The following is a 25,778-nucleotide window of genomic DNA, read 5'->3' as shown; positions in this document are numbered from 1 at the left end:
GCTTGAACTTGGGTAGCAAACCTATCCAAAAAACTGCTCACTGAAGGATGCCTTGAAGGAAGCTGAAATTTTAAAGAATTTTTCTCTTTCTCCAGTTCTTCCAGTTTCCGTCTAAATTTATCGGCTAGAAATTAAATTTTAAAAAAGTTACTTAACAGTGACAAAAAAAGTTTCATTTTACCTGAAGAAGAAAAAAGGTCAATCAACAAAAAGTAAAATCCACCTGGCAGATGGTGGTTCTCCTTTTGATAAAAATATATCTGTCCGTTTTACTCAAGGATGACTTACTAAGACTACAATCGAAAACATCAGATAACCAGGCTGCTAAGCTACTTTCCTCTATGACAAGGACAAAACTGCAGGCTTCCCAGCACTTTCCCAGCGTTTTTATTTGGTAAGGTTCCAAAGAATTGGCTAAAAGTTATCACCTGTGCTCTTCTCCTAGAGTAACAGCTCTGAATTCAATTCTGTGAAAAATCCTACTCTTTACTGCTCCAGTTGTTTTAAAACAATTTTAGATGACAGTTACACATTTAAAGTCTGACCTTTTAAGAAAATACACTGTTATTAGGTCAAGAACTGAAGAACTGCATATATCTCAGCAACATATTTCAGCAGAAAATGCGTATGTCATTATACCGATCAAATAATTATCTCATTCCAGGCCCTCCTGAATTATCATCCAACAAAAAGATTTACTTTCAACTTTAAATAAAAATAACAGTGGTCCTTGAGAGATTGCTTTGATATTACCATAACTCTATAAATTTCTTAGAGTAAACACTTCTTTATGTAAGTTAGTTCTTATTTGTTTTCTATCCCCACAGAGAAAACAAAGGAACATAGTTCCAACTATAAATTACTATTTCTGGTACGTATATTCTCTAAAGTGCCAGTATACCAGCAAAATCACACACATGACAGATAGCAAGAGCCTGGCTGGTCCAGGCCAGAACCCTTTGATGACATATTAGTCAAACCAGAGAGTTTTGAGCTAACTCACAAATGGAAAACCTTTACAGTTCAGTACTTTCCACATGACCTCGCTGCCTACATTTTTGCATGATTAGCATTCCTTCTCTTCTAACACTTTCAATACATGTTACTATCAGAACAACATCCATCTGTGCACGCTTTTTACCGCTTATTTTCTTTCTTTATCCTCAAATAGTTTTTAAGAAGAGGGGTTGTTTACCTTTGCTGGTTTAGTGAAACGATCCATTTTTACAATAATCTATCATTAGTATCAATCTCTCTTCTGCATCTGTGCCATTGGGGTGGAATAAAGACACAGAACCTACTAATGAGACTAGATCTTCTCCCTGGGCCAGCAGATCATTCCAGGGTAGTTAAACTGATGTTGTTATTATTAGGGTGCAAAATGCTGTCAGAAGGCTCTCGCTGAATTGACCACCACCCAAGTTACTGCAGGGTCCCTGCCCCAACAACCACATGGACACGTGCGCATACTCCTCCTGCAAAGGAGAAACTCCTTTTCAGCAGGGAGGTGAACCCCATCTGTGGTGCCTTTCTCGGGGACCACAGCTGAACAGGTTCGTCCTATTTCTGTCACCACAAGGAAACCAGAATTTGGGTCCAGATGAGACTCCCGGGCCCACACTTTGACCAGAAAAACGTATCAGCATTCACGTTGCATGTGGAATTTCGAGCATGGCCATCAAAAACATCACTGTTACAAAAAGAAAAGTAAGGGTTGGATTGTCACCAACAACCACTGAATGCCAAAACATGTGGAAACACCTCCTTTTACTCAAACCATTCACCGTTGGGCTTCCTGTGTTACCCCAAGCGGGAGTTGTTACAACCCTCTACAGCCATTTAATGATGTTGTCATTATTCTTCATAATTACACTCACACTGTGCTTGTGCATCCAGTTGTTTCATCATTCTACTCCTACCCATCCTGGCCCTAGAAACAGGCTATTTTGGGAAGGAAAACAGATGAGGGGATCCACATGCCAATTCATTCTCTCTCTCTCTCATTAATTCTTGGCTGCATCCCGCTTTAGATATTCCAGTCTAAACAGCATTCAATTAGTTTCTACTAACAGACGTTTCTAAATAATTTGTTCCACTGGCATTTTATAAGCACTATTGCAGACCATACCCTCTTGTTATCTTCTCAGCACTAAATGATTTTATTTTTTTTTTTAATCCTTTCAGCATTGCAGTTAGGGGTTACTTCTCAAAAAACTCCAGCACCCCTGAGCTGAACACTGCAGCCCTCAGCTTTTAGGTTCGTCTTCTGGAAAGAAGAGCCGTTGGTTTGACCTGGCTGATGGAGAGACCAAGGCACCTCAGCACCAGCTGCAGAGCAAGGAACCGTGTAAAATAAGGCTCATCTCAGTCTGGCTTTCAGAGCTGCAGCTCGAGAGAGATCTGGATCAAGCAGAAGTAATGGAAATGATCAGAAGTTGAGCAATAGGACATGTGAAAAAGAGGGCAATAAGCAGGGTTCCTCAATCTAGTGGAGATAAAGACTGAGGGGAGTAACTTCCAGTACCATTACATACCGAGAAGTCGCAAAGAAAACAGTAATACAATGCTTTTCACCTCTCCTCAGAACTTGAGTCCTCAGTAACAAACCTGAGTTGCAGCAACGGAGATGAGGAAAAACCTTAGATAGAGTAAAGCTCTAAAACTAACTGCTTGGGACAAACAGGCAATCCCCACCAGTGTTGGTTTTCAGGTCAAACAAACATCTCTCAGGAATAGCTCTGCCATAGTTTTTAAGGTCGAGGCTGGCAAGATCAAATGTGTTTTCCTGCGATCCCTTCCCACCATATTTTCCAGGATCTTTCAACCAAGAAGCAGACACAGGCGACCTTGGCTATTCGTAAGCCATCAGTCTCAAGGATACCACTTTCTTTTACCTTCATTTTAGTCTTTTTAAGCATGTTATTCCAACACAGAAAAGACCTTCACAGAATCCCAGAGCTCACTGGTGGACTGAGACACCAAAAGAAACCACACACACTCAGATACCTCCATCACACACAAAGGCTTAATACTTCGTTGCTCTGTCCCACGTTTCACCTCAAAATAAGCCATTTAACACACAGCTTACACGCAAAAAGCAATCCCCCCGTTTGATGAAGTTCTTAAATGAAGGAACTTTCATGTATTCAATACATACTGTTCTAGAGACAAGTATTTGGAATAAGGTTTAATTCTCTTTACTAGCCTTTTATTTCACTGTATTCTGCTGCTAGCTTTCTGCCTTGCAGCAGTCCTACGGATACCCTAAGCGAGGCTTCTCCTTCAGTGCCAACAGCAAAAGGTAACCCTTCAATCACTCTCCATCCCAATCCTTTACTGTCTCCTGCACTTCAGACATCCCGCTCAATTTAAAGCCAACCCAGAATACAGGTCTGGAAGATGCTGACGAATTGTAGTTCTCAATTAAACAGACAGCAGTCAGAGAACTGCGTTGTCTCCAAAGATCATGTTTTTTAATAGCTTTGAGCAAAGGAAGCGATTTCCATAATTTTTAATTGACCATACAAGAACATCTGGCTACCTCTCGACTTTTTACATATTCTAGTATCGGTTTTATTCCTCTGAAGACAAGGTTTACTTTATCAGAACTATTTATCATCATTTAAAAAACATTTAGAACCTCATTTGCTACATACTGCATATATTTATGTTTAGTTATGTCTGTTCTTTGCTGACAGATGGGAAGATAATCAATTGTGCTATTCTACAAATTGCTGGACACGAAGAAAGTGTTTCTTCATCTAGCTCAACTAGAGAGTCACTCAATCCCGCCCCACAATCCTGTAAATAACCCGCTCTTTATGCCCCAACAACATGAAGGACCTAAACCAGGATTTGTGTAGGGTTTACATGTGTAAAAATCACACTCCGCAGCCCTAAAATCTTTTTCTCACCTGCTAGATACTTCCAGAGCCAGGTAACCTCCTCAGCATTCACCTTCTTAAAAACTTAAAGCTCCCAAGATGACTGAAGTGGTTTTGTACACTCAGCATCAAAGATATTGTTACCTATTTTGTAAGAACTAAAGAAGCCCCAGGTCCCAAACCAAAGACCCCTCCAGCAGCCTGTCTCCAACCACACATGGCAGCAGGCCGTTAGAGAGGAGGTGAAGAACCAGGGTACAAATTGCCTCTTGATACTGCTCCTGAACCTCTAACGTCTGTCAGCTGAAAGACTTCCTGAGCAAGACACCACTCCTAGATCACCTCACTGCTTTGAGGGGAAAGAAAAAAAAAAAATAATAATAATCACCAACAGGTGGACATCGATCCACCAGAAATTTCTCTCTTCTCAGGCTATCTATGCTTTTGGTCTCCAAAATATACTGTAACAGAGAATTCCAAAATAGAATTATTAATAATTTAAAAACATTTGGTAATTTTAAACCTAAAGTCTGATGATCTTATTAGGTGTTTCCTTTTTCTTTTTTTACTGTAAATAAACCAAAACAATCCTTCATTTTCCCTGCACATTAATAACTTAGGCATCATTACGTTCAAATCACACCACTCATTTTCCAGGACAGACAGACTTATATTAGGTAAAGCAATGCTACAAAGGCTAGAAAGTGAGGAGTTTAATATGGAGCTTGAATACGTGACTGAAACGCAGCTGGAGAACAGACTAGTAAGCAAAGTGTCTACAGCCCCATTACTACCATTGGCCTCCTGCAAAATTACTTGCAGAACATGCAGACCAATTAATATCCAAATATGACACATAAAGACATATACTGTGATAAGAACTAAAGGCACTACAAGCAACTGGAATATGCACGTGCTCTTAATTTAACGACAAAATAATTCAACATTTAACAGTACTACAAAGACACGCAGTAGAAGATACTCAGTTCCTTGCAAGTCCTAACACGCTGGATATACGTAAAAGGGAGCTTCGCATTACATTTGGAGAGCTGAGCAGCTAGCCCTTACCATCTGCTGTCTGGTCACTGGTACGGAGCAAAACCTTTCCTACTTTCCATTCAGCCCTGCATATGGAAACCAGCAAAATAAACCCAGTGCGGAGTCAAACTGCATACCTGGGGCAAGGGTGGCTGCAAGAAGGCATGGGGCTGGGGACAGACACTGGACGAGCCCGTTGAAGCCACAGGAGCGGCAGCTGAATCCCAGAGCTACACCTACCCTACTAACTATGTAGACTAAAAGGAGCACATCTGCACAGCAAAACAGTTCAGTACCGAGGCCCCAACATCTGCAGTTCAGAGGGTCTTACTTCTGACTAGGTTTAGCATAGTTCCATGGACTGAAGGCCAGTTAGTAGCTGGAGCCCCTCAGGTACACCTCTAGAGCACATCTTCAGACTTTGTTCCACCTGAAGCAAAACCAGTCCGTGCACTTCAAGGCTGCTCTACAATGCAAAGCAAAGTATGCTAAAAGGGACAATTGAGAGATTCCCTTCAAAGGCTCACATGCCTAATCTGAACTAAAATGCTATTTGGGCCACAGTCCTTGGAATACTTCCAGCAGTCAGTAGAAAAAGTAGCTCCTGGAAAGGCTAGTAAGCACAGGCTAAAGCTTTCCAGACAAGGCTATAACCCCCTGGGTACCATAGCCAAATGTTTATGTCCAGTTCATAAAAGGCGAGAGCATAATGGTTGCTAAAGCAAAACACAAATGAAATTACCACTCCATTTTTTCCATTCCAACCAAAAAGGCAACTTGGTGAAATTCAGCACTCCAGCTGTGTTCCTGAACCATCAAGATTACCTTGAGGAACAGCTGAGTAAACCAAACTCCTGGCTGCTGAACACCCTTTGGAGTCAGGAGCAACTGCTACAGAATTCACTCTAAAGCAAGAGGGCCAAAATCTGTAGAATGCTACAACTCCGTAATTCTTGGGTTTGTGTGTATCCCTCAGTTATTCAGCACTCTAAGCACAGGTGACAAACCCTTCTAATTCCTACTTTACCCTACTGAGATGCTAGATTGATGTTTGCCCTCGATTCTGGTGCTATTTAAAAGGAACAGACTAGTAATCTGAAGAGTACAAGAGGTCCTCCTGCCTTCCCAGCCAGACTCAAGACATCGGAGCAGCCAAAACGCACAGTGATGACCTGATGTCACATTTGATGCCACAAGCTTCCTCTGCTGTAGGCAACCTCAGCTGTCTACCATTTCTCCACTCCTTTTTCTTTCCTAGCAAAGAGACACCAGTATATATAAATCAGGTTGGGTAGGAAAGGGAATAAAACTTGGCATTCAAAACAGTCCCTGCGAGGGAAGCAATGGAGAATAGTGTCTGCAGGATTTCTTAGAGGGACTGCGCTCAAGCAGGCTCTCTTGCCTCCCAGAAAGCTCTGCGTTTTCCCCCCATAAGTCCATACCAGTTACAAGCCAGAAAATTGCTGCCTCCTTAAAACACATATAATGTTTCAGAATTTAGTGTACTAATATCAGTGTTGCAGCAGAGTTAGGAAGTCTGAAAGCTTTAAAAAAAAAATACAAGAACAAACACATTTCAGCTGTTCTACTTCTTATAAAAAGAAGCTTGACACATTGGCAGATATTCATTTTTCCCCCTTCTAACTGAATTTAAGAGCATTCATTTAGGCTTTGAACAAAAAGCTAAATTCTGAGAAGTTTCACAGATGCTTCCCCCAAAGCACAACACCAAGTTTCCCACCTACGGTTTATATCTTAACACTGAAAAGTCCATGCTGTATATGAAACTTCTTCCCAGAAGGGCACTAGTGCAAGCCTGGTGCAGACTTTCAGCACAAATTTTGACCAGTGCTCCTATTTCAGAGAACATCCATAGCAGCAACAGCATTTACAGATTGCCACTTGGACTTGTAACATGTTCTCTGTCTCTTAGTAATAATAGTTAAATGGAGTGGGGATTTATGGGCACAAGGTGTTGGACTCGGTGGGTTTTGTGAGGGTGTAGGCACAGTTATTTTTGACATCCGCAGGAAGATGAGCAAGAAGCCACAAAGCCAGAATGGTTCTTCCAGCACGCCTCTGGGAAAGGAGAGGTGAGAGCCCTGCGGGAAATGTCAGGTTCCCAACTTGGGTGTTTAATCTCTTAAATTACTTGGCCATGTTTTTCCACGTTTCTTTGTTGTTATCACCTGCAATGATGTAGGCTGAACTATCCCCCTTACAGCTGGTCTTTCTGAGCTGAGCTTAAGGCATATCAGGACTATCTGGATACACCTAATCCACAATTTCCTGTAACATGACTATCCTGCAAGCCAAGTAGTTATTATTTGCCACTATCGTCTCAAAGAGGAGTCTCCAATGAAGGTCAGAACCCAATCATACTAGGCTCAGACAACAGGAGGTGAGGGAAGGAAATCCTACTCCAATAAATTTATCGTCATCAAAACAAATGACAACCAACAGACAAATGGAGAGGACAAAGCATCAGACACACAGTACGGGTGAAAACGACTCACAATACTTTAAGCTGGTTCTTGCACACTGAATCTCCACTGCTCTTAATCTGACACTTCTGAAAAACAAAGTTTTTATAGTATTTTGAATAACAACATTTTTAACAGTAAGAGCTTTGTAAGTATTTTACATTGCAGTACAAACTAGCCACTTCCATAATGGTGCCTGATATGCATAACAGTTGCTGAAATAGTGGGTGGTTTCCACTTTCTGACAAGTCCTTACTCATCTTTGTAAGTGCACTAAAACAGAGGTACAATTCTATACAGTGTCTATCCCATACAGTCCCTATCTTCAGACTTGTTGCATTTGTAAATTCCTTTGAACAGGACACGGGTTTTAATGCATAGGCATTTTTGGAGACATCATTTCTGTTTTAGTCAAGTCACAATACAAAATAAACTGTATCCTGTTGACTGTTTGCTTTTCATATTTTCGTAAACATCAAATTTCTACTGAAGCCACCGAGATGCCTGCATTTCCAATATGACTTTACAGTAAAAGTAATTTACAGTAACATCAAAAGATACATTAAAGGAAAAAACAAGCTGATTGCTGGTGCACTTTATTTGATATCAACGTTATTTTGTAAGCAGTGCTGACAGTACTGTCACTACATATGAAATTGTACAGAAATAAAGAAAAACACGTACCACTGATTCCAGGCTGAATCTGCATTTTTTTTAAAAAGTAAGACCACGCAGCACAATGGCATAAATCTCTATTCTGAATTAAATTCCCCTCTTAAAAAGATCCCCCAAGACAAGGAAGCTAGCAGAAATCAATGCAAAGGTCCTTGGTTTGCATTACAGCTCCTTCTTTTATTGGAGATAGTAGAGGAAGAGCTTCGGTAAAGGTTTCCAATTAGCACAGTTCACATACATGAACAACTGTCAGCTATATATTAATGTCAACCAAGGACAATTCAATCCTGGTTCACTATGTCCCTTGCTTTGCCTCAGGAATCCGTAAGCCAACATCTGCCTTTCTTCCCTGCCTCTGAATAAATGCCATGGGTTGATTAGAAGACGACAGGCCAGCCAATTAACAGTGAAACAGTGCAACACCCTACAACTAATCACGTTATATTGTGAGAGGAAGTTCTAAATAGTCTAACAAGAAATTAAAAAATCTGATGGACTATACCCGGGCATTTATATCAAGGATTTTACGACTAGAGACACAGTCAGATTATGTTGCGATATTTTTGTACCAGGTTCTATTTAAGCACTAAATAGAATGAATCTAAAGTGCTTTGGTTCCAGCTGTCAAAGAAAAGGTTCCTTTATTATTGCCTAACCTGAATATATTGAGAATACCATCCTAAAGCACACAGTTGGAGGGATTTATTTTTTTTTGTGATAGAAGCCCAAAACTAGTATAGATAATATAAGCAGTGTTCTGCAAAGGTTTATCTTCATACTTTTAAAAGCCATGCTGAAAAAATGCACAACAAAGCAGCACAAACTCTAGGCTAAGAAACACCAATGAGAAGGTGTAGAGTTGCTTTAAGTTGAAGTTTGAAAGAAAATAGCACAGATTTTAAAATGTGCTATATACCAAATTGTGCAATGTTCCCCAAGGACTATAATACATGAAGAAATCTGCTTGTAGTTCTGCTTAAGCCACCAGCTACAGATCAGTACCACCAAAACCAAAATGCAATTAGACAATATTATCTTCCTTCTGTGGCAAGGCACACTGATGAAAAGGTAACAAATATTCTTTCTTATAGAATGGGTATTGTACGCAGAAAACTATGAAGAGAATATAAATATGTGCACAGAGCCTCAAACCAATTGCTCTGAAAACTGCAGTGGGGAACTCTACAGGGAAACTTGAAGCTTTGCTCTAGAAACAAAAGGGGAGAGAGAGGGTAAAGAAAGTCTTTGTGGTAACTGAGCTGAAAACAGTACATCCATTCATTATGGATGAGTACCTGAATGCCAGAATTTTGGGTTTGGTTAAAGAAAATCTTTTTTTCTTCCTCTCTTGCTCCCTGCATTCCCCTTCATGAGTTCCCACAATACTGCTCAACATCTTCTCTTATTTCAGGTCTCTGCTCTCACATTTAGTACTCTACGTAATCTCAAACACATATATCTAATTTCCTCTTTCATTGTTCCTTCCTTATCCCCAATGCTCTTCAAGAATTAAAACTCCACCCTCTAATTAAGCTGATATCCTTCCCAAGCACTCTGGATCAATAGATGCAAAACCAAAAACTGTTTAAAAACTGCTAAAGATGCTAGCTTAGTTCAGCCTAGCCACGTTTCCAATTTCCACCATCCATCACTGTTCTAGCACTCACAAGTTACGCTGTTGCATTTCATCCAGAAAAGGTTATATTCTAAGAAAGCAAGCAATAAGAACGAACAGTTTACAATGTTTGTAATTTGTTCTCAGACTATTTTGCCTGTTGTAAGTCAAAATCAATTCACAAACTTTAAAATTGTACAGAATGCTTTGGGTTGGAAGGGACCTTTAAAGGCCATCTAGTCCAACCCCCTGCAATGAGCAGGGACATCTCCAACCAGATCAGGTTGCTCAGAGCCCCATCCACCCTGACCTTGATGGACCATCCTTCCAGGGATGGGGCATCTCCCACCTCTCTGGGCAACCCGTGCCAGTGTTTCACCACCGTCATTGTAAAAAAATTTCTTCCTTATATCTAGTCAGATCCAATAATTTCCAGCAGCTCAAGGAATCTGAATTCAATGGTAAAGGAAATCATTTAAACACAAAACAGTTGCTGACTATTACCATCTGGTGACTTATTTCCTGCCCTTCGCTTTGAATTTGGCCTCACAAACCAATTCCCTCTCCTCGGCAACTCACGGCACCCTTACAGCCCAGTTTCTCCCTACTCTGTTTCTCTGTCCCTTCATCCTCTTCCCTTCCCACACCCTCCACCTCAGCTAGCATCTGCTTCTTCAGTCTCCTTTCTTTCCTCAAAGTGATTTAGGTTCCTCCTCAATTTCTGCTGGACTTCAAATTACACTGCCAGATGTACACAGAGGCCTCCATCAAAACTCCTTTTTCCCCCACCACACTCCAGAATGGCAACAATGGTTAGAATAACGTTAACTTTTGATGGGGCACAATATCTTTTTAGCTATTTGTCTTACAAATACTGAGCTCTTGCCTGTTCCCGAACTACCATCTTCAACATTGGTTTCCCAAGACTGCTTTTGGTACCAAAGCATACATGGGGTACACACAAAACAATTTAAATACTTTTGGTCAGTGACAACTGCAGTCGGATCATGCAACTCTGGAAAGCAAGAAAATAGAATATCAAATGTAAAAGCTGTAAACTCCGCTTTTTTTTCCTCTGGAAACTGTATCTCAAGCATACTTTGTCCAATTGATCCCCAGTTTCAAAACATTCAATATTTCCTGACATTCCTAAAATGGCACCAAGTTCTGTAAAAAATTCAGAAAGTTTGTGGGGTTCAGAGTACCATGCAAAGTAAAACTCTCTACAGAAATGGGATCTCACACAGAACTGGAACAAAACTGCATCACGCTGCAATAACCTCAGAGAAGATACTTCCTCTGCTATCGAGTCGTACTTTGTGTCAGCAGCTTTGCAGCAGTGTAACAGATTGCCCTGCAAGGCACCTTCCACCAAAGCACTGCCCTGAAACAAAGATTTCTCCCACTTCCTACACACGTTACAACTCTCACACTACCTACTTAGGGCCGCGAGTTGTTCCACTGTGTGAAAATGAGAAGACCTTCCCTTAACTGGTACAGAACTGGCACAGAAACCCAATGGAGATAAACTACCCCAAGCAGTCTTTACCTTTAAATATTTTCTAAGTCTTCCAAAACAGGTTCTTACCTATTATGTTGCTTAGCAGTTATGTTTTTACAAGTAGCACAAGACCAGCTACCTACCAGCAAAGGTGCCAGGTATCCCTCTCAGATAATGGTTCCGTATTGGAGTGATGCACTTTCTCAGACTGCTATTCATTTAGACCCATCTCAAAACTCAAAAAAACCCAACCTGCAGGTTCTTATTCTAAAAATTACCTTGGTTTGCTGAGCTATTTCCCCTTTCATGGCATGCAAGTCTCTGTTACAGAAGATGAGCAGATACAACACGCTTCCCTTGAAACAGCAGCTGTATGTTTTGCACGTGAGGAACAAAACCTTGACAAAATTGGATTTCCACCACAGTACAGCCATTTATAAATGATCTGGTTTGTATAATAGGACAACAGGGTGCAAAGCAGAGCTAGTGACTTGGGGCACCACACCTCTATCTCTATACCAACCCATCATGGGAGTGGTAGAGTCAACGCAACCGCTGCATTCAATCTGTTATAGAGCCTTCCAGACACCACAAAGGTGGCAATTTTGACAAATCTTGGACTTGCCCGGGCAGAACAAGTACAAGGCAGGCAGCCACCCACACTACATGGGGTATGGTCCGAAACAGAGGAAACACTTAGATAACTTGCTCAAAAGGCCAATGTCCTACAAACACAGTGTTCTAAGAACGTCTCAAAATTCTGTGTTTTCCCACCCTCACCCATCCACCAGTATTGGTACAGAATTTCCTGTAGAATTATCAACAGCTTAAGAGTATTAGAGGAAGAAAAACAACAGTAAAGAGTTGTTTGATTTCCCCATAGGGAGCTCGCAAAAACAATCTATTCATCTGCTCTGCACTGGAGAGACTGAAGTGAACACATGAAAGGAATTAACATACAGTACCTCACCAACATAGGTATATTTTCCTTATTGCTGGTTCCTATAAGGCTCTCAAATCACTGAACGTTAACCAAAACATCACAGGATCCTGTGAGTTTTAAGCAGAACATTAGAAAAAAATTAAAGGGAAAAAAGCCAGTAGCCGTCACAGGCACAATCAAGACAGCCCATCTAGAAAGAGTAACTTTTCTTAGTCCACAGTTTCTTTTTATGCATCTGTACATACCTACATTTTCAGGCAAAAAAAGCAGTAGAGACGTAAAGCATGGTTTCATGGAAAGGGTTCTGCCCATGGCTGTGCCAGGTGGCGTCAAGTCACGCTCTGCCTATCCTCTCACCAGCACCAATCCAACAGTGCTGCGTTACACAATCTCAAATGAATAACCCCATTTCTTTCAGCTCCTAGGTCCTCTGTCGGTAAAAACGTAGATAGTAACAATTGCTCCATAGGGGCTTCATTAGGCTTAATTAACACCTGTGTGAGATCTTCAGATAAAAGAATTGCTGTAATTACACAATCTGAACTGTTTCTTGTATATGAAACCTTGTATTATCCCTTTCATAATTTGACCTTTTCTTAAAAGTTAGCACCCTTTTGGTCTTTCACAGGACTCTGTTCCCTATAAAAGCCTATTACCTCCTGGAGTCACCTCTTAATTTTCTAATTTCAAAAGCAGATAAAGCCCAGCCTCTCTTTCCTATCTGAACAAATTGGATACTGGAATCTTTTTCCTTTTTTTTTTTTTTTAAAAATCATTGTTCCCCCTACCTTCCTCCCTTTCACACACACACTTTACTTTTTTCACGTTTATGATATTCTTTTCATCCTGGCTCTGCAGCTGTCCCCACTGTCCCAGCACAGAGCTCCTGGAAGCGTTTCAGGCATAAGAATTCCCCCCGGAGCACCGAAGGCAGCGGGCAGTGTCGCACGAGAGGATGTCAGCAGAGGTCAGTGGGGAGAAGAACAAAAGGCTCTTCAGGGAAGTTCCACAGCCCTTTAACTCCACTTGGGTCCCCCTTCAGCAAAGGGGTTACAAATTAGACAGCATCCCATCGACAACTAAGCGCAGTCACAGGCCCGGCTGGATCACGTTCACATAGGAACAGTAAAGCCCAGCCAACGACAGCCACTGCAAAGATGCTTGGCCTCCTCCAGCATGCAGATCCACAGAAGAGCCTCTCATGACCAACCTGAGCAGAGCACAGCAGTGCCAAGGCACCTTCACTGGTCTCCAAAATTTTACATACAGGCTCCCTGCCTTCTTCCAGCTTGAGTCCATGAAGTTTCGCTGCCTCCAGCAGCCTCTCCACCTGCTCATCAGAGAAATTAAAGCTGTCAGACCAGTATATCTGTGTTGACTGAGAGCCACGTGAGAATCAGAGCCAGGAGGGAAGGGGAAAGAAGATCAGAGTGGGACTCTGATGGGACTTGGCCTGCAAAGGCAAGGGCAGGAGCATCTGCTAGAATATGAGCTTGAGGAGAGAGGTTTGGCTAGTGCCACGCTCTCAGAAGGGGGTCAGAAAAGCTGGTACTCCAGAAAGGACAAGGGATTTGCCACATACAACAGACAGAATGTCTTTCAAGTATGACCCGGTTGTAGGTCCCAGAATTGCAGCTCACCAGACACAGGTTCTGCTTCCAGCCCTGCAGCTGAGCTTTCTACACATCTCCTGCAAGCACATAAAATAAATGCATTAAAGCCTACGATCTTCTGTAGTACACGTTAACTACAAATGGAAGCACTGCAAGAAAAAAGTTTTTATTAGCATACAGCTTCACAATAACTAATCCCTACGTTCCTCATGAGTTGCAGCTGAGCTTTCTACACATCTCCTGCAAGCACATAAAATAAATGCATTAAAGCCTACGATCTTCTGCAGTACGCGTTAACTACAAACGGAAGCACTGCAAGAAATACGTTTTTATTAGCATACACTTCACAATAACTAATCCCTACGTTCTTCATGAGTTACAATTAAACAGTATTGCTACAGTAGTGAATCTTGCTATGAATTTCACTGTACGTCAGTACACCCACACCACCTGTTGTACTGTAGCAGAATAAACATTTCTATCCAGCCTCTCACCTCGACTCTGTCCAGCAGCATCCCCTTCTACCGAAATGGTTTGAGCAAACAGCCTTTAAAATACAGAGTAAGGATTACACTAATGTGTCTAAACAGCAGCCTCTATAAACTTGTTGGGTTTTTTTTCCTTCCAAATACTTCCTGCAAATGCACCAGAAAGATGGCTGAGCTGCTTTCCCCTCCCACACCCATTCAGCTCCTTTTTACTTTACCTCAACTGGACAGCTTGAGAAGAACTGTGGTAAAATATGTAGATCAGACAGACAGTACTGGCTGCTCTTTTATCAACCCTGCTGCTCAATAGTTTTAAAAAGCCATGATAATTCATTACATCTCAGACAGATCCTGGGTTCCACTACAACTTTGTCTTATCCATTTTGTAAGTGGAACTATTTTATTTACTGTAAGTACCAGAACCCTCAACCAGGGCAGAAAGAGACACTGGATTATAACAAGACACCTGAAATAAAAGAGTGAAAATCAGTTAAATTTCTCCTCAAAAAGTACAATCCTCTCCCTGCTTTATTTCGACAGATCTGAAGAGCAGCTGACCTCTGTGCTTCCCAGCTGGAGCAGGGATGGTTTAGCCCTCCTTTAATGGTTCTCTTTACACTATCCACCCTCACTCTAGTGTGGGCTCATAGCTCCCCATTCCTCCCCACAATCAGAACTTCTCTTTTCCCAGAATTACATCTGACCATTATTTCTTTAATCTATTAATTAATAACCAAAGAAGCTACTCATATGTATATATCTCTCTATCTCCATCTCTGGGTATATACATATATACACACACACACACCCTTCCATCCTCTTGGGAGACGTGTCGGCCTTGTCACATACTGAAAACTGTTTATCTGACTTTTATTCCTGTTCTCTTTTACGGACAGAGGTGTTAAGACAAGAAGCAAGGTTAAAATATGGAAAACCATTGTTTGGTTACAGAACAAAGAGAGGAAAAGGAGTTGGAACAATAGATTTGGCTCTGAAATATCACTATTTGATGACTGTTTTGCTAGAATCTCAGTTAAGCAGTGTTCAAACTGCAATTTAGGCAGCGGTCGTTTCCAAGCAAGACGTTCCTTAGTGATGGAAGACACACAAATAACTTTTATCATGTTATTCACTAGAGGCTCCACATTTCAACACATATCTTCTTCCAAACAATAAGCTCCTGTCAAGTTAGTGTTCCATCAAATCTGTCAATTGCAACTCATTTGGTGCTACAGGACAAGCTGACACATTGCATAAAGGTCAAGTGGAAAAATGTCCCTTCCACTACATCAATGTCACAAATCGGTAAAGGTCACTCCATCCAATAATTGCTACTACAGAAAATAACTTTGTTGCAATCTACATGATAGGGAAAAAAAAGGCAGTTCAAATCCTTCATATTTTTTTTTCCAAGATACGACAAACTAACATTACTGTCATTTTCTTGCAGCCCATGCAGTCTAACGAGAACAGCTTAACCTACAGGCTCTACAGCTTTCACAAGTACATCAGTTATAACACACAAAATTACACAAGGACAACCTCTCTATAAAAACATGAAAATTAAAGTGTCAGCATTTATTGGTAGTAACACCTTAGAACTCTGAAGTTCCAATCACGATAGGAGCTCAAAGGGCTTTACAGTCTTTACTTAAAACTCTGAAGACTCTGGTATGGTAAGTGATGATATACCCATTTTACAGACAGCTCATCTGAAGTACAGTGAAGCAGCTTGCCTACCGTTAAAATAGCAAGAAGCAAATATGATCGCATAGTCTAACATAAAAACAACCAAAAGAAAATTTGATGTACTTTTCTTCCTTTATCTCCCTGTTCCTGCATAATAATTTATTCTCTCTCATCAAAACTTTTATCTACTTCTCCAAAAGTACCACTCTATCATCTGAAACATCACAGCATCTTGTAAAATGTAAAATTAATGTGTACAAATTCAGAAGTTAGCATTAGGTTGCTTTAATGATAGATCTGAAATCCTAAGGCTAAGCAAGCAACAACCTGACTTAGAGACGCATCACCCGAGGAAGCCTGGGTTGTGTTGCGCAACGACGGAAGAGAAGGGGAAGGAAGGTGTTCAGGTTCACCTCGTCTCACTACATCAATCCAAAAGAGATACATACACAACTCAGTGCACTCTCAGTTTCCATTATTAATGAAAGATTAAAAATTGAACGTTAGCATATAAGATTCAGAGCCTGTATCATCAAGACAAGTTTGGAAGAAGTTTTGCAGTTACTGGGAAGAGTAGTAGAAAGATTTTACACGCCAGACTCTAAAAAACAAAAAAACCCAAGGACCTTTCTCACCGCAGCATACCATCAGTGCTTTGATTGTAAGCCCTGGGCTTCTGGATTTGTTGCAAAAGCTGCTGCGGTCTTACTGCATTTCCCAGGTGCCAGCTGAATGTAACTAAATTCTATATTTATCAATACATAACTAAATATAACTAAAAACCGTGTGCATCCTGAGCAAGCTTTCGATTAAATCAAGAAGAAACACCTTTTTGTTAAAGAAACAAAAAGTTAATTAGAAACAGCTGCAACTTTGTCCCTAAGATACAGAATAAACATTAACTACCTGAACATCTCCAGAATGAGGGTAATGGAAATTACAACATCATTAACAGAATCAGGCCATCCTGTCAATAAGCGCTATAATAGATACAGGACAGATATCTGAAGCCACTTACCTGTCTTTCAAAGCATTATTGCTGCATAAAAAAAAAAAAATAATCTGGCATAGCAGGGTAACGTGTAGTTCCTTTCATAGGTTTTCATTTCCAGAGGGAAGGGGAGGCTGGAAGCTGGCCAAGGGACGGGTGGCATTCTTCACAGACCTCTTCACTGCCACATGCAAGAATGGGAGCAATGTTTGTTTCACCCTCTGGCACATTTCTTAGGTGTGTCAAATTCAACTAGTTATTCAAAGATACTCAATAACAACACGATCGAGACCTCAGAAAGCCACAATGGAATTGTTGGTTTCTTCAGTGACGAGCACTAGGAATGATAGCAGCATCACAATGTTAGGTTGCAAGCAGTTGCAGTAAAGCATATCCAGAAAGAAACAAAATTAGTCTAAGATCTTTATTTTCTAGCTGTTCAGTAACGGCCAGGAAATATCATTTTGAAGTCTTCTAGGTTTCCAAAGCACTGTATTTGACGAATGCCCCCTGAGATGGGGCTGCTTTAACTGTAACTGCATTAACACAACACAATATAACCCCCTCATTCTGGAGAATGCTCTTTATGTTTACTTGGAAACTTCAAATAAATGCATTACTGTGTAAATAAAACTTGCCCGTGGCCAGCTGTCTCCCACCTGAAGAGGTGAAAGCTTAAACATCCATATTTAGTATTCTAAATATAAAGAATCTGATATTCACTGAAGTCAGTGGGATTCTCAGGTGCACAGCCTATTTGCAGGCTGGACTGGTTATATGAGCCTCAATTGCAGAAGAAAAATGTGGGGGTTTTGGTTTTTTTGTTTGTTTGGGGTGTGTTGGTTTTTTGTTTTGGGGTTTTTTTGTTGTTGTTGTTTTTTTGGTTTTGCTTGGTTGGTTTTTTTTTTTTACAAAGGACTGGAAAGAAAAGTTTACAGATGACATCTTATACTTTTCCAGGCAGAATCCAACAGGACATAAGTACACACAACAAAACATGGGCATATTACACCACCAGAAGAAACAAAAAGTCTTGAAGTGACAAGAATTGCCAGACTAGCAGCCCCAGGTCCATCCAGCACAGGATCCTACCTGCAGCAGTGACAACTGGATATTTCAACGTTTCAAAGGATGGAGAGAAAAGCCTACAGGGGCAACCTGCCAACCTCTGGAATGCTGCTCACACTTTTGGTGCCAGGAAATCCAATCTTGGCTCCAGGAATTACCAGGTTGCAACATCCTACACTTAACGCAATTACGCTATGAAGAACATTAAGAAATAAGCCCTCAAAGAAAATTCCACCGTGGTAAGCCTCCAAAACTTTCTCCAGAAATACTTTTTTACACAGATTAAGCAGAAGGTGCAATCAGGTACAATAGGTAAGGTGCAAAATACATGAAAGCATATAATAAAAAGATATAACAAAGTATTTGCATAAAGTTTTAAAAAAGTTTGTCTGAATGTTATTCTTTCAGAAAACTCCTATAGAATATTTCCCTCTGCACAACTATCTTGTCTCCTACTTATATCCCTGTTACTGAGCTTCACTGATGATCAAAAGCCTTTTTTATGTTTTCAAATAAATTCCCAGAAGTTCTCCCTGCTGCTAAATTTGCACTGTCATCATTCTAATTTATATTCACCTTCTTCCTCCACTGTTATTAGACAAGAGAATTAACAGGAATCTCCCAAAAAGTTAGAAATGAAATCTTTTATAAGTAGCAAAAATATCTTGCCCAATTCAGACATTCCTGGTCACTCCATCCAGTTTCACAAATGTTCCTTTGGGAATCAAACCAATCATTATATTTGTCCTTATACTTAACCTGATCCTTTAAATTACTTATTTTCTGGTGAAAGGATTAAGACATTTAAATATTAAGATATCCTCTAGCACTACAGCTTCTTCTCCTTTCCTAGCTTGTCTTTATTTTCTTCACATATAAACAAGACTTTGCCTTATTTACCTAAAGCCATTAACAATGAGCCCTAGCTGTGAAATGAGTACAGATTTCCTCAAATTGTGGCAAAAAGGATTGGAACGGGATTAAAACCTTGTTGGTGGCTGGCCACGAAGCTCTCAACAGGGCAGAACATGAAGCTCACCCAACGTGGTTAGAGCTGGGGCGATTCCAGCTGCAGCCCAGACCCGCAGGCTGCCAGCACGCCTGCAGTCACATCAGGACTACAGAAGCAACCAGACCACCAGCAACTTCAGCTCCAGGCAGCGACATGGAAAGGAAGAAATAAAGATATGGGTGAGCTTCAGGAGCCAGGTTGGTGGAGATGTCCCATGGTAGCTCAATACAGGTGCTCCACTCCCAATACTAAAGGTAGCCTGGGAATTTCCCGGAGATATGGGGGGCAGGAAGAGTGACTGCACAGGACTAGTAGAAATAGAGAAGGAGGAAGGAAAGAAAGAAACAGCGACGCAAATGATTAAGAAGGTGCAAATGTTGCCAGCTGCCGTAGAAAGTATGGTAGAAAGCAGAAGAGATGATGACTGTGGGCAGTGGGCAGAGAGGTCTCAAGGAAAGTGGTCCGAGGTGAGAGGTTAGGCTGGGAAATAACAGAAAGCAGCAAGAAACCTAGAAGAAAAGTAGAGTATTTAAGGCCAGACATTTAATGCATCCTCTACCATCTCTCGGGAAAAAGAGAAAGCAAAAAGCGTATGATTTAATGTAAATATTTGCGCTCTAAAAAAAAACAATAATAAGAAAAAAAACCTCACTGTTCTTCCAAAATGGTGAGCTCTGACAAGACCAAGGAAACAAAAGGTACAGGCAAAGAGCAAGCCAGAAGTACAATCCTGTTCTCTCACTCCCAACAGACCAGGACAACAAAGGGTAAGTTTAATCGTGTCTTCCCAGTACACCTTCCTGCCAGAATTCTTCTCCTGCGATCCCACATAGAAACCTGAAGCCTCAGGAAGGGACAGGAGCCAAGGATGGCCTTGCAGAACCTGACCCAAACCATTCACAGCCAGCAGAAAAAACACCACACAAACACACAGTGCTACCCCTCAAATCCTTTTCACTTGTTTCCACAGGGCACAGATTCAAACCACCAGCATATAATTTTGATGCAAGCAGATACACTGAGGCTCCCTCCCATACTAAAGAGCGCAGTGGCTTGACCTCCAGCTCCTTTCATACATGCACTGTTGTTCCTCAGGCTCCTGGAGGGCTGCTGCAAATAAAGGAATGCAGGGAAACACCACCTGCTAAGAAAAGGTCAATAGCTTTCCAGTCTGGTGAAAATTAACTCATTGAGAGAAAGAGATGAGGAAGATGCACCTTGTCATCATGCCCCTAAATCCTGACTTCAGATTACAGGCAGGGTAACTATTCTGCACCAGCTCGGAGCCTGCAGCCCAGAGGACGGTTACAACCACAGAAATGCAGCACAGCATCACACTGATAATATCCACTACCTCCCCCAGGAGACTACAATTAGCAGGTGAGGAGCAAATTCAAGCCCTGCTCACCAGGTGACAAGCACAAACAGCAGCAGCACAGGCTAACAAAGCCTGCTGGCTGAATAAGAAGGGCACAGGAGAGGAAGAACCTGTAACTTAGGGGAGGAGACAAAAGACACTTGCCAAACATCTTCCTAAAATACAAAGTGGAAGGAAGAAAAGTTACTGCTAGGAGATATCTAATGTTGTAAGATGAGGGCACGGGAACAGAGGACATTGGAGTGGGAGACATAGGAAAGTAAGCTTCTTGCCTTACAGTCACTAAAGTTCCTCGTATCGTCCCATGCACACAGGATGCACAATTCCCATGCCTGGGAAATCTTCATTTTTAGAACAGCATCTGCTGGGGTTAAATTTATACAGTACGAGCCCTGGCAACTCCTGATGGCCAAAGTTAAAGTGGTAAAGAAACAGCTGTTCATTAGCCCTTTTGCCAGAAAGGAACCCCAAGCAGCATATTTCTGTATGAACAAGTGCAAGTCCCCAGAGAAAAGAATCCGCCCAGGGACAGCAGTTATTTAAGAACTGTATTTCCCACTGGGGTTACCCTGGGAATTAACACTCCCTTTTTCATTACAGTCGTTCCCACAGATTTCAGTAGCAAGCAGCTGCCTATGCTTGGAAGCAGCTGAGCAATAAAGAAGGAAGAATCCATTTAAATATCGACTGAAAAAAAAGCACGGCAAGACCATCACCTCCACAAAGACCGTGCACAGGCAGGACAGCACTGAACACATCGTCATACTGCTAAACACACCCCAAATGTACAAGATGTTTCTCAAACAGGAATTTGAGGGCAAATCGGCCTCCTCACTGATAGGGGGAAGCAGGAGAGTCATGAATTTTTTAAGAGCTGGCAGTGATGAGATTCTCAATTCAACTTTTTGACCTTACCCTGAGCTCCCAAGAACAACCTTCTCCGACGAGAAATAAGCACTGCCACAGCTTCATCCTAACCTTCAAAAGAAATCTGCAGCAGTTAGACAATCTTAGCCGAGCAGAATACTAACATCAAGGAAGATCCAGCCTCTGTGTCTCTCTCCTGCAAGTTGGTTTGGGTTGGTGCTTTAAACACCTTTGCATAGAAGGGGCGATTGGTATTTTTTGTGACCTTTAGCTGGCCCCGGTATCTTCTGTCTACTCGCTCGGAAGCCAAGATGATAGGTTTGTGCGCTATACATCACTTCAAAAAAGACCTCCAACTGTCAGGAGTCAATTGGCCTACAGATGAGAATTGGGAAAAAAAAAAAATCTAGCATTTCACACTGTTTTCTTGATTTTTCCAAAGGTTATCCAGTGTACTTTGGTACCCTTTCTGGTTGTCTACCAGGGCTGAATAAATGCTTTCTTTGCTTTCCCAAGGGTGCTTCAAGAAATTCTGCACTGCAAGTAACATTTAGCAATATTTCTTTTAGTTGGGCATTGGAGATAATGCAACCGTACACATTGTTCCTAACATATGACAGATAAATCTTGAATATTAAAAACGGACTTTGGCAATTTTAGGCAGGCATACAGGGTATCTTTGTAGCAGGTGGGAGAAAAGAAATCAAGATTATATTAAAAAAAAACCCCATACCACATGAGAAAGAAGATGTTCCTTAGAACTAATAGGCATCAACTATACAGACCTGACCAACGAACCATCCGAAAAACAACTCTTTAGATCTTCCTACAGACACAGAAATATGAACCCCACAGGTATCTCCCTCACATAAAAGAAATTAAAAAACCCACATCTATCTTGGCTAAGAACATCCCAGCTTCTAGGATCCCTGCTCCAGCAGCGGGGAAAGTACACGAGCCACCAACCTGCCCACATCTGTTATAGAAAGAATTAAGATGGGTAAGCACAGAGGTGGCCAGGCAGCAAGCTGAACTCCGGAGCAGGGAATTGGGAGCACAAAAGTTCACTTTTCTAACAGAAATAGAGGAGAGGCTGCCTCTTAGGAAAGGGAGAGTCAGGAAAGCTTTTAGGAGCAAGGAGGGTAAGCTTCTCCGAAGAACTAATTTTCCATCCCTCCTAACTTCTGAAATAAAAATTGATTTTTGTAGGCAGCCATTCAGTTCATTATTAGTTGCTCTTAACGGCATTCACTCTAAACAACAATTAGAGACACTTCCTTGTGAAGTTTCTAATGAGCAATTATACCCTATAAAATTAAAGAGGCGAAAAAGGGCTTCTAGACAAATTAAAGCAGGCACAGCATGCGAGGCAGGCTTGGCCTCTAACTCCAGAGAGACAGGACCCACGCTGCGGTTCCTTGCACACGAGAGGGCAGGCAGCGGGGCTGACACCACTAACAGTACAGTCCCTATAGGAGCATATAGGGAGGTACAAGAAACCTCTCGCCACAGGCTTGGCCAAGTCCAAGTTTCCTTCCTTAAAGCTACAACCCAGGGGATGCTTGTCCAGCACAAGCCTGAGCTCTGGCTTGGATAGGAACTGAATTTTATTTTTTTTTCCCCTCCTCATCTGACCAAAAGCAGCATTTTTCAGAAGACTTCACCATGCAAAAAAAGCTTTGCTTCACATTTTCTGACATAGCAAATAATTTTTTTCCTGCATCCAACAAATAAGTGTGCCGCAGGAGAAAAAAAAAAAGTCAAATACAGCTCAGCTGCTTTGCTGCCCACACTGTTTCTGAGCAACTCCAGTCTGTTTACACCAGGGAGACATGTGCCATTCGCCATTCACACACAGACAGGCAAGCCTTACCTTCTCCTTGCTTGATTTAAAAGGAAAGGACTTTTTCCTCCTTTTTGACACCCCCCTCCCCCCAAGAAATAATAGCAATGAAATAGTTTTGCTGAGCATTTAAGCTTGCCCCTAAATATCCAGACTGAATGGGTCAGTCGATACAACACCTCTAGGTAAGCAGAGCCTAAGTATTTTGAAAGCAGGAGGAGGGAAGAGGAAAACATCTCTTGTATACAATAACAGGCAGGTTCAACCAAAGCGGTACATAAATGAAAAAAATTAAGGCATTTGATAACAGCACAAATACAGTGCATGGCATGGGGAATGAAGATTATTTGTTCCTCTGCCAGATTTCTCTCCTCCTTCTTATTTGGAACTGTGTGATTGTTTTTGAAAGTGACTCTTACGTTTCTTCTTTTGGACATTGAAATGAAATAACAGCATCCTACTGGATCCTGTGTATTCCTCATTACAAGTCCTGGGAGCTACAGGTGGATAAAAAAGAGCACCCGAGACAGGAAATATAAAACTGCACAAAATTCAGAAGACTTATCTACAGGCAGACATGAACAGACTTGTGATGGCAGAATAATTAATATCAGAAAGCTATTCCAGTAGCAGTGCTTCTGCAGGCACAGTGCTCTGAAACAGAATTAAATTTTAATTCTGGAATAATTCTACTTTGGATTCCCCCCCCCCCCCTCCAAAAAAAAAAAAAAACCCACTATTTCTCATTCTTTCTCCTCCTCAGTATCTCCAGTGTTTCTTTCCCTGGAAGATCTTATCATTTTATACAACATTAAAAAAAAATAATAAATTTTTTATAAACACACTCGTACATCTTGGCTCTTCTTGCCCTAGGTCCTGCGAGGCAGGTGTCACAGCACGACTTGAACCTCTTTGTTCAGAACTCCTCACTATTTTCATTCTTGTTACGAGTTAGACAGCACCAGAATAACCAGCTGTTGCAGCCCGCCTGTGACTGGGGCAAGTTCTTGCTCACAGGTATTTTCTCCAGCAAGGAAAGGTCATAATTAAAATATTTCAAACCAACACCCCCTGCACTTCAGCATGAATTTGGGTTCTATTTTAATTACTGCTGCGTACTTAAAAGAGCTGAGCTTTTTTGGTTTAGTCCTTTTGTTTGTTCTTTGAAAGGACAGGACAGCAGATTCTCTATGAACTTGGGCAAAGCATGACACTTGGTCTATGAATCCAGACTAGCAGATACTGCTTGTACGCAGTCGGAGAAGGTCAAGATCAGTGTAGCCCCCTTAAGTCACCAGAGCTACTTTCTTAAACCTGTAAACACAAGACTTCAGTAGAATTACTAATGCACTATTCGGCTTTCTGCTTCCAGTTCAGTTTCACTCCTGCTCAGATTAAGGACTGAGAAATTGTTCCCCTTGAATGGTATTTGACAGATGAGGATTTTTCAGCAATAAACCCCACTAGTAGGTTTTGCACTACATTATGGCGTACAGCAGGAACCTTTTCTCTCTGTATTCCTATACACTTGTCACTAAGAGAGTCATTTAATTTCAGATGACTCCCACTGAGAAACTTCTTGCTGTCGCTCAGGATTCATACTGAAAAGAGCATAGCTTCAGCCCAGGGCTTAGCAGCAGCCAAAAGTTGTTTCACTATGACACCGGAGTATTTGCCAGTACTAGGAGTCACTCGTGCCCTTGAGACTGAGCAGGTGAAGGTCAAAACATGAAAAAAATTTTAAAAAAATAAAAACCAACTTTGGTAAAGCATTTGAATGTCATTTTGGGGACAGAACCACACCTGCAGCTGCCTGAGCTCTAACAAATAGGAAGTCACGCACATCACAGTTTATGCGGGCCTGATTCATTGCAGTCTTCAAGCTTCTTGAACTCTTCTTTGCCTCCACAAAACCCAACTGTACTGATGATTTCCTACAACTCAACTTCATCCCTTCCCGAAGCCTAGCTGTGACATCCCCTCATAATTTAGACCTCATTTAGAGATGGAAATAAGTTGCCACCTCCATCATCCACTGCCGAGCTGTATACAGGACTTCACTCAACTCACAGATTTAAACTTAACGTTAAACCATGCTTCCCAAATAAAGAATTTCCTCTCCTCCCACAATCCTAAGAGATGCTCAAATCCTGCCATCTCCTCCAGTGCACACCTGTCCACAGACCTACAGCTCTCACCTAGACCCCCTCTCCTCTCTTTTCTAACGAGGACCTCAATGCTCAAATCTACCCTAAGTTTGCTCAATGCCAGGCCCAACCAGAGCATGACCAAACCACTCAATGCAGTACCACAGCCAACAAATATAGACTAAGATGACTGTGCATCATAGTCAACAGTTTTTAAGATTATTCAGCAGAAACCAAACTTCCGCAAGACCCTACTGCCTCTGCCATTTCTCTCCATTATTCTAGCATTCCATCAGCAATCATTTAACACCCTGCACCACAAGCTGCCATCAGTCCCACAGATGAAATGGCTCTGGTGAGCAGACAAATCCATTTTTTCCCCTAAGAACTGATGTAATACAGGGGGATGCGTGCAGGGACTTGAATACAGACAATACAAGTTCACAGGGACTGTGTATGTGATGTGGAAGATGGAGATGCACAATGGGAACATTAGTATGGTCAGATGAAAGAAATGCTGGCTTTTTAGAAAGGATTGCTGTT

The 25,778-nt window shown here is 41.5% G+C and overlaps 1 protein-coding gene across 1 annotated transcript in view; it reads right to left on the bottom strand.

Annotated features, from left to right (window-relative positions):
• Nucleotides 1–21: 21 nt before the first annotated feature.
• The window catches only part of LOC104166125 (disrupted in schizophrenia 1 protein-like), a gene marked incomplete at both ends in the record, with an annotated part of 40,376 nt that continues 14,619 nt past the window's right edge, over nucleotides 22–25,778 (bottom strand). The window contains one exon of the mRNA XM_009705954.1: nucleotides 22–124. Coding sequence (XP_009704256.1) covers nucleotides 22–124 — 103 coding nt within the window. The remainder of the gene's footprint in view (nucleotides 125–25,778) is intronic.

The sequence above is a fragment of the Cariama cristata genome, unplaced genomic scaffold (genome assembly GCF_000690535.1).
Source record: "Cariama cristata isolate BGI_N322 unplaced genomic scaffold, ASM69053v1 scaffold2948, whole genome shotgun sequence".
Classification (NCBI taxonomy): domain Eukaryota; kingdom Metazoa; phylum Chordata; class Aves; order Cariamiformes; family Cariamidae; genus Cariama; species Cariama cristata.
The sequence above is the reverse complement of the archived record's forward strand: the minus strand, read 5'-3'. Positions and strand labels throughout refer to the sequence as shown.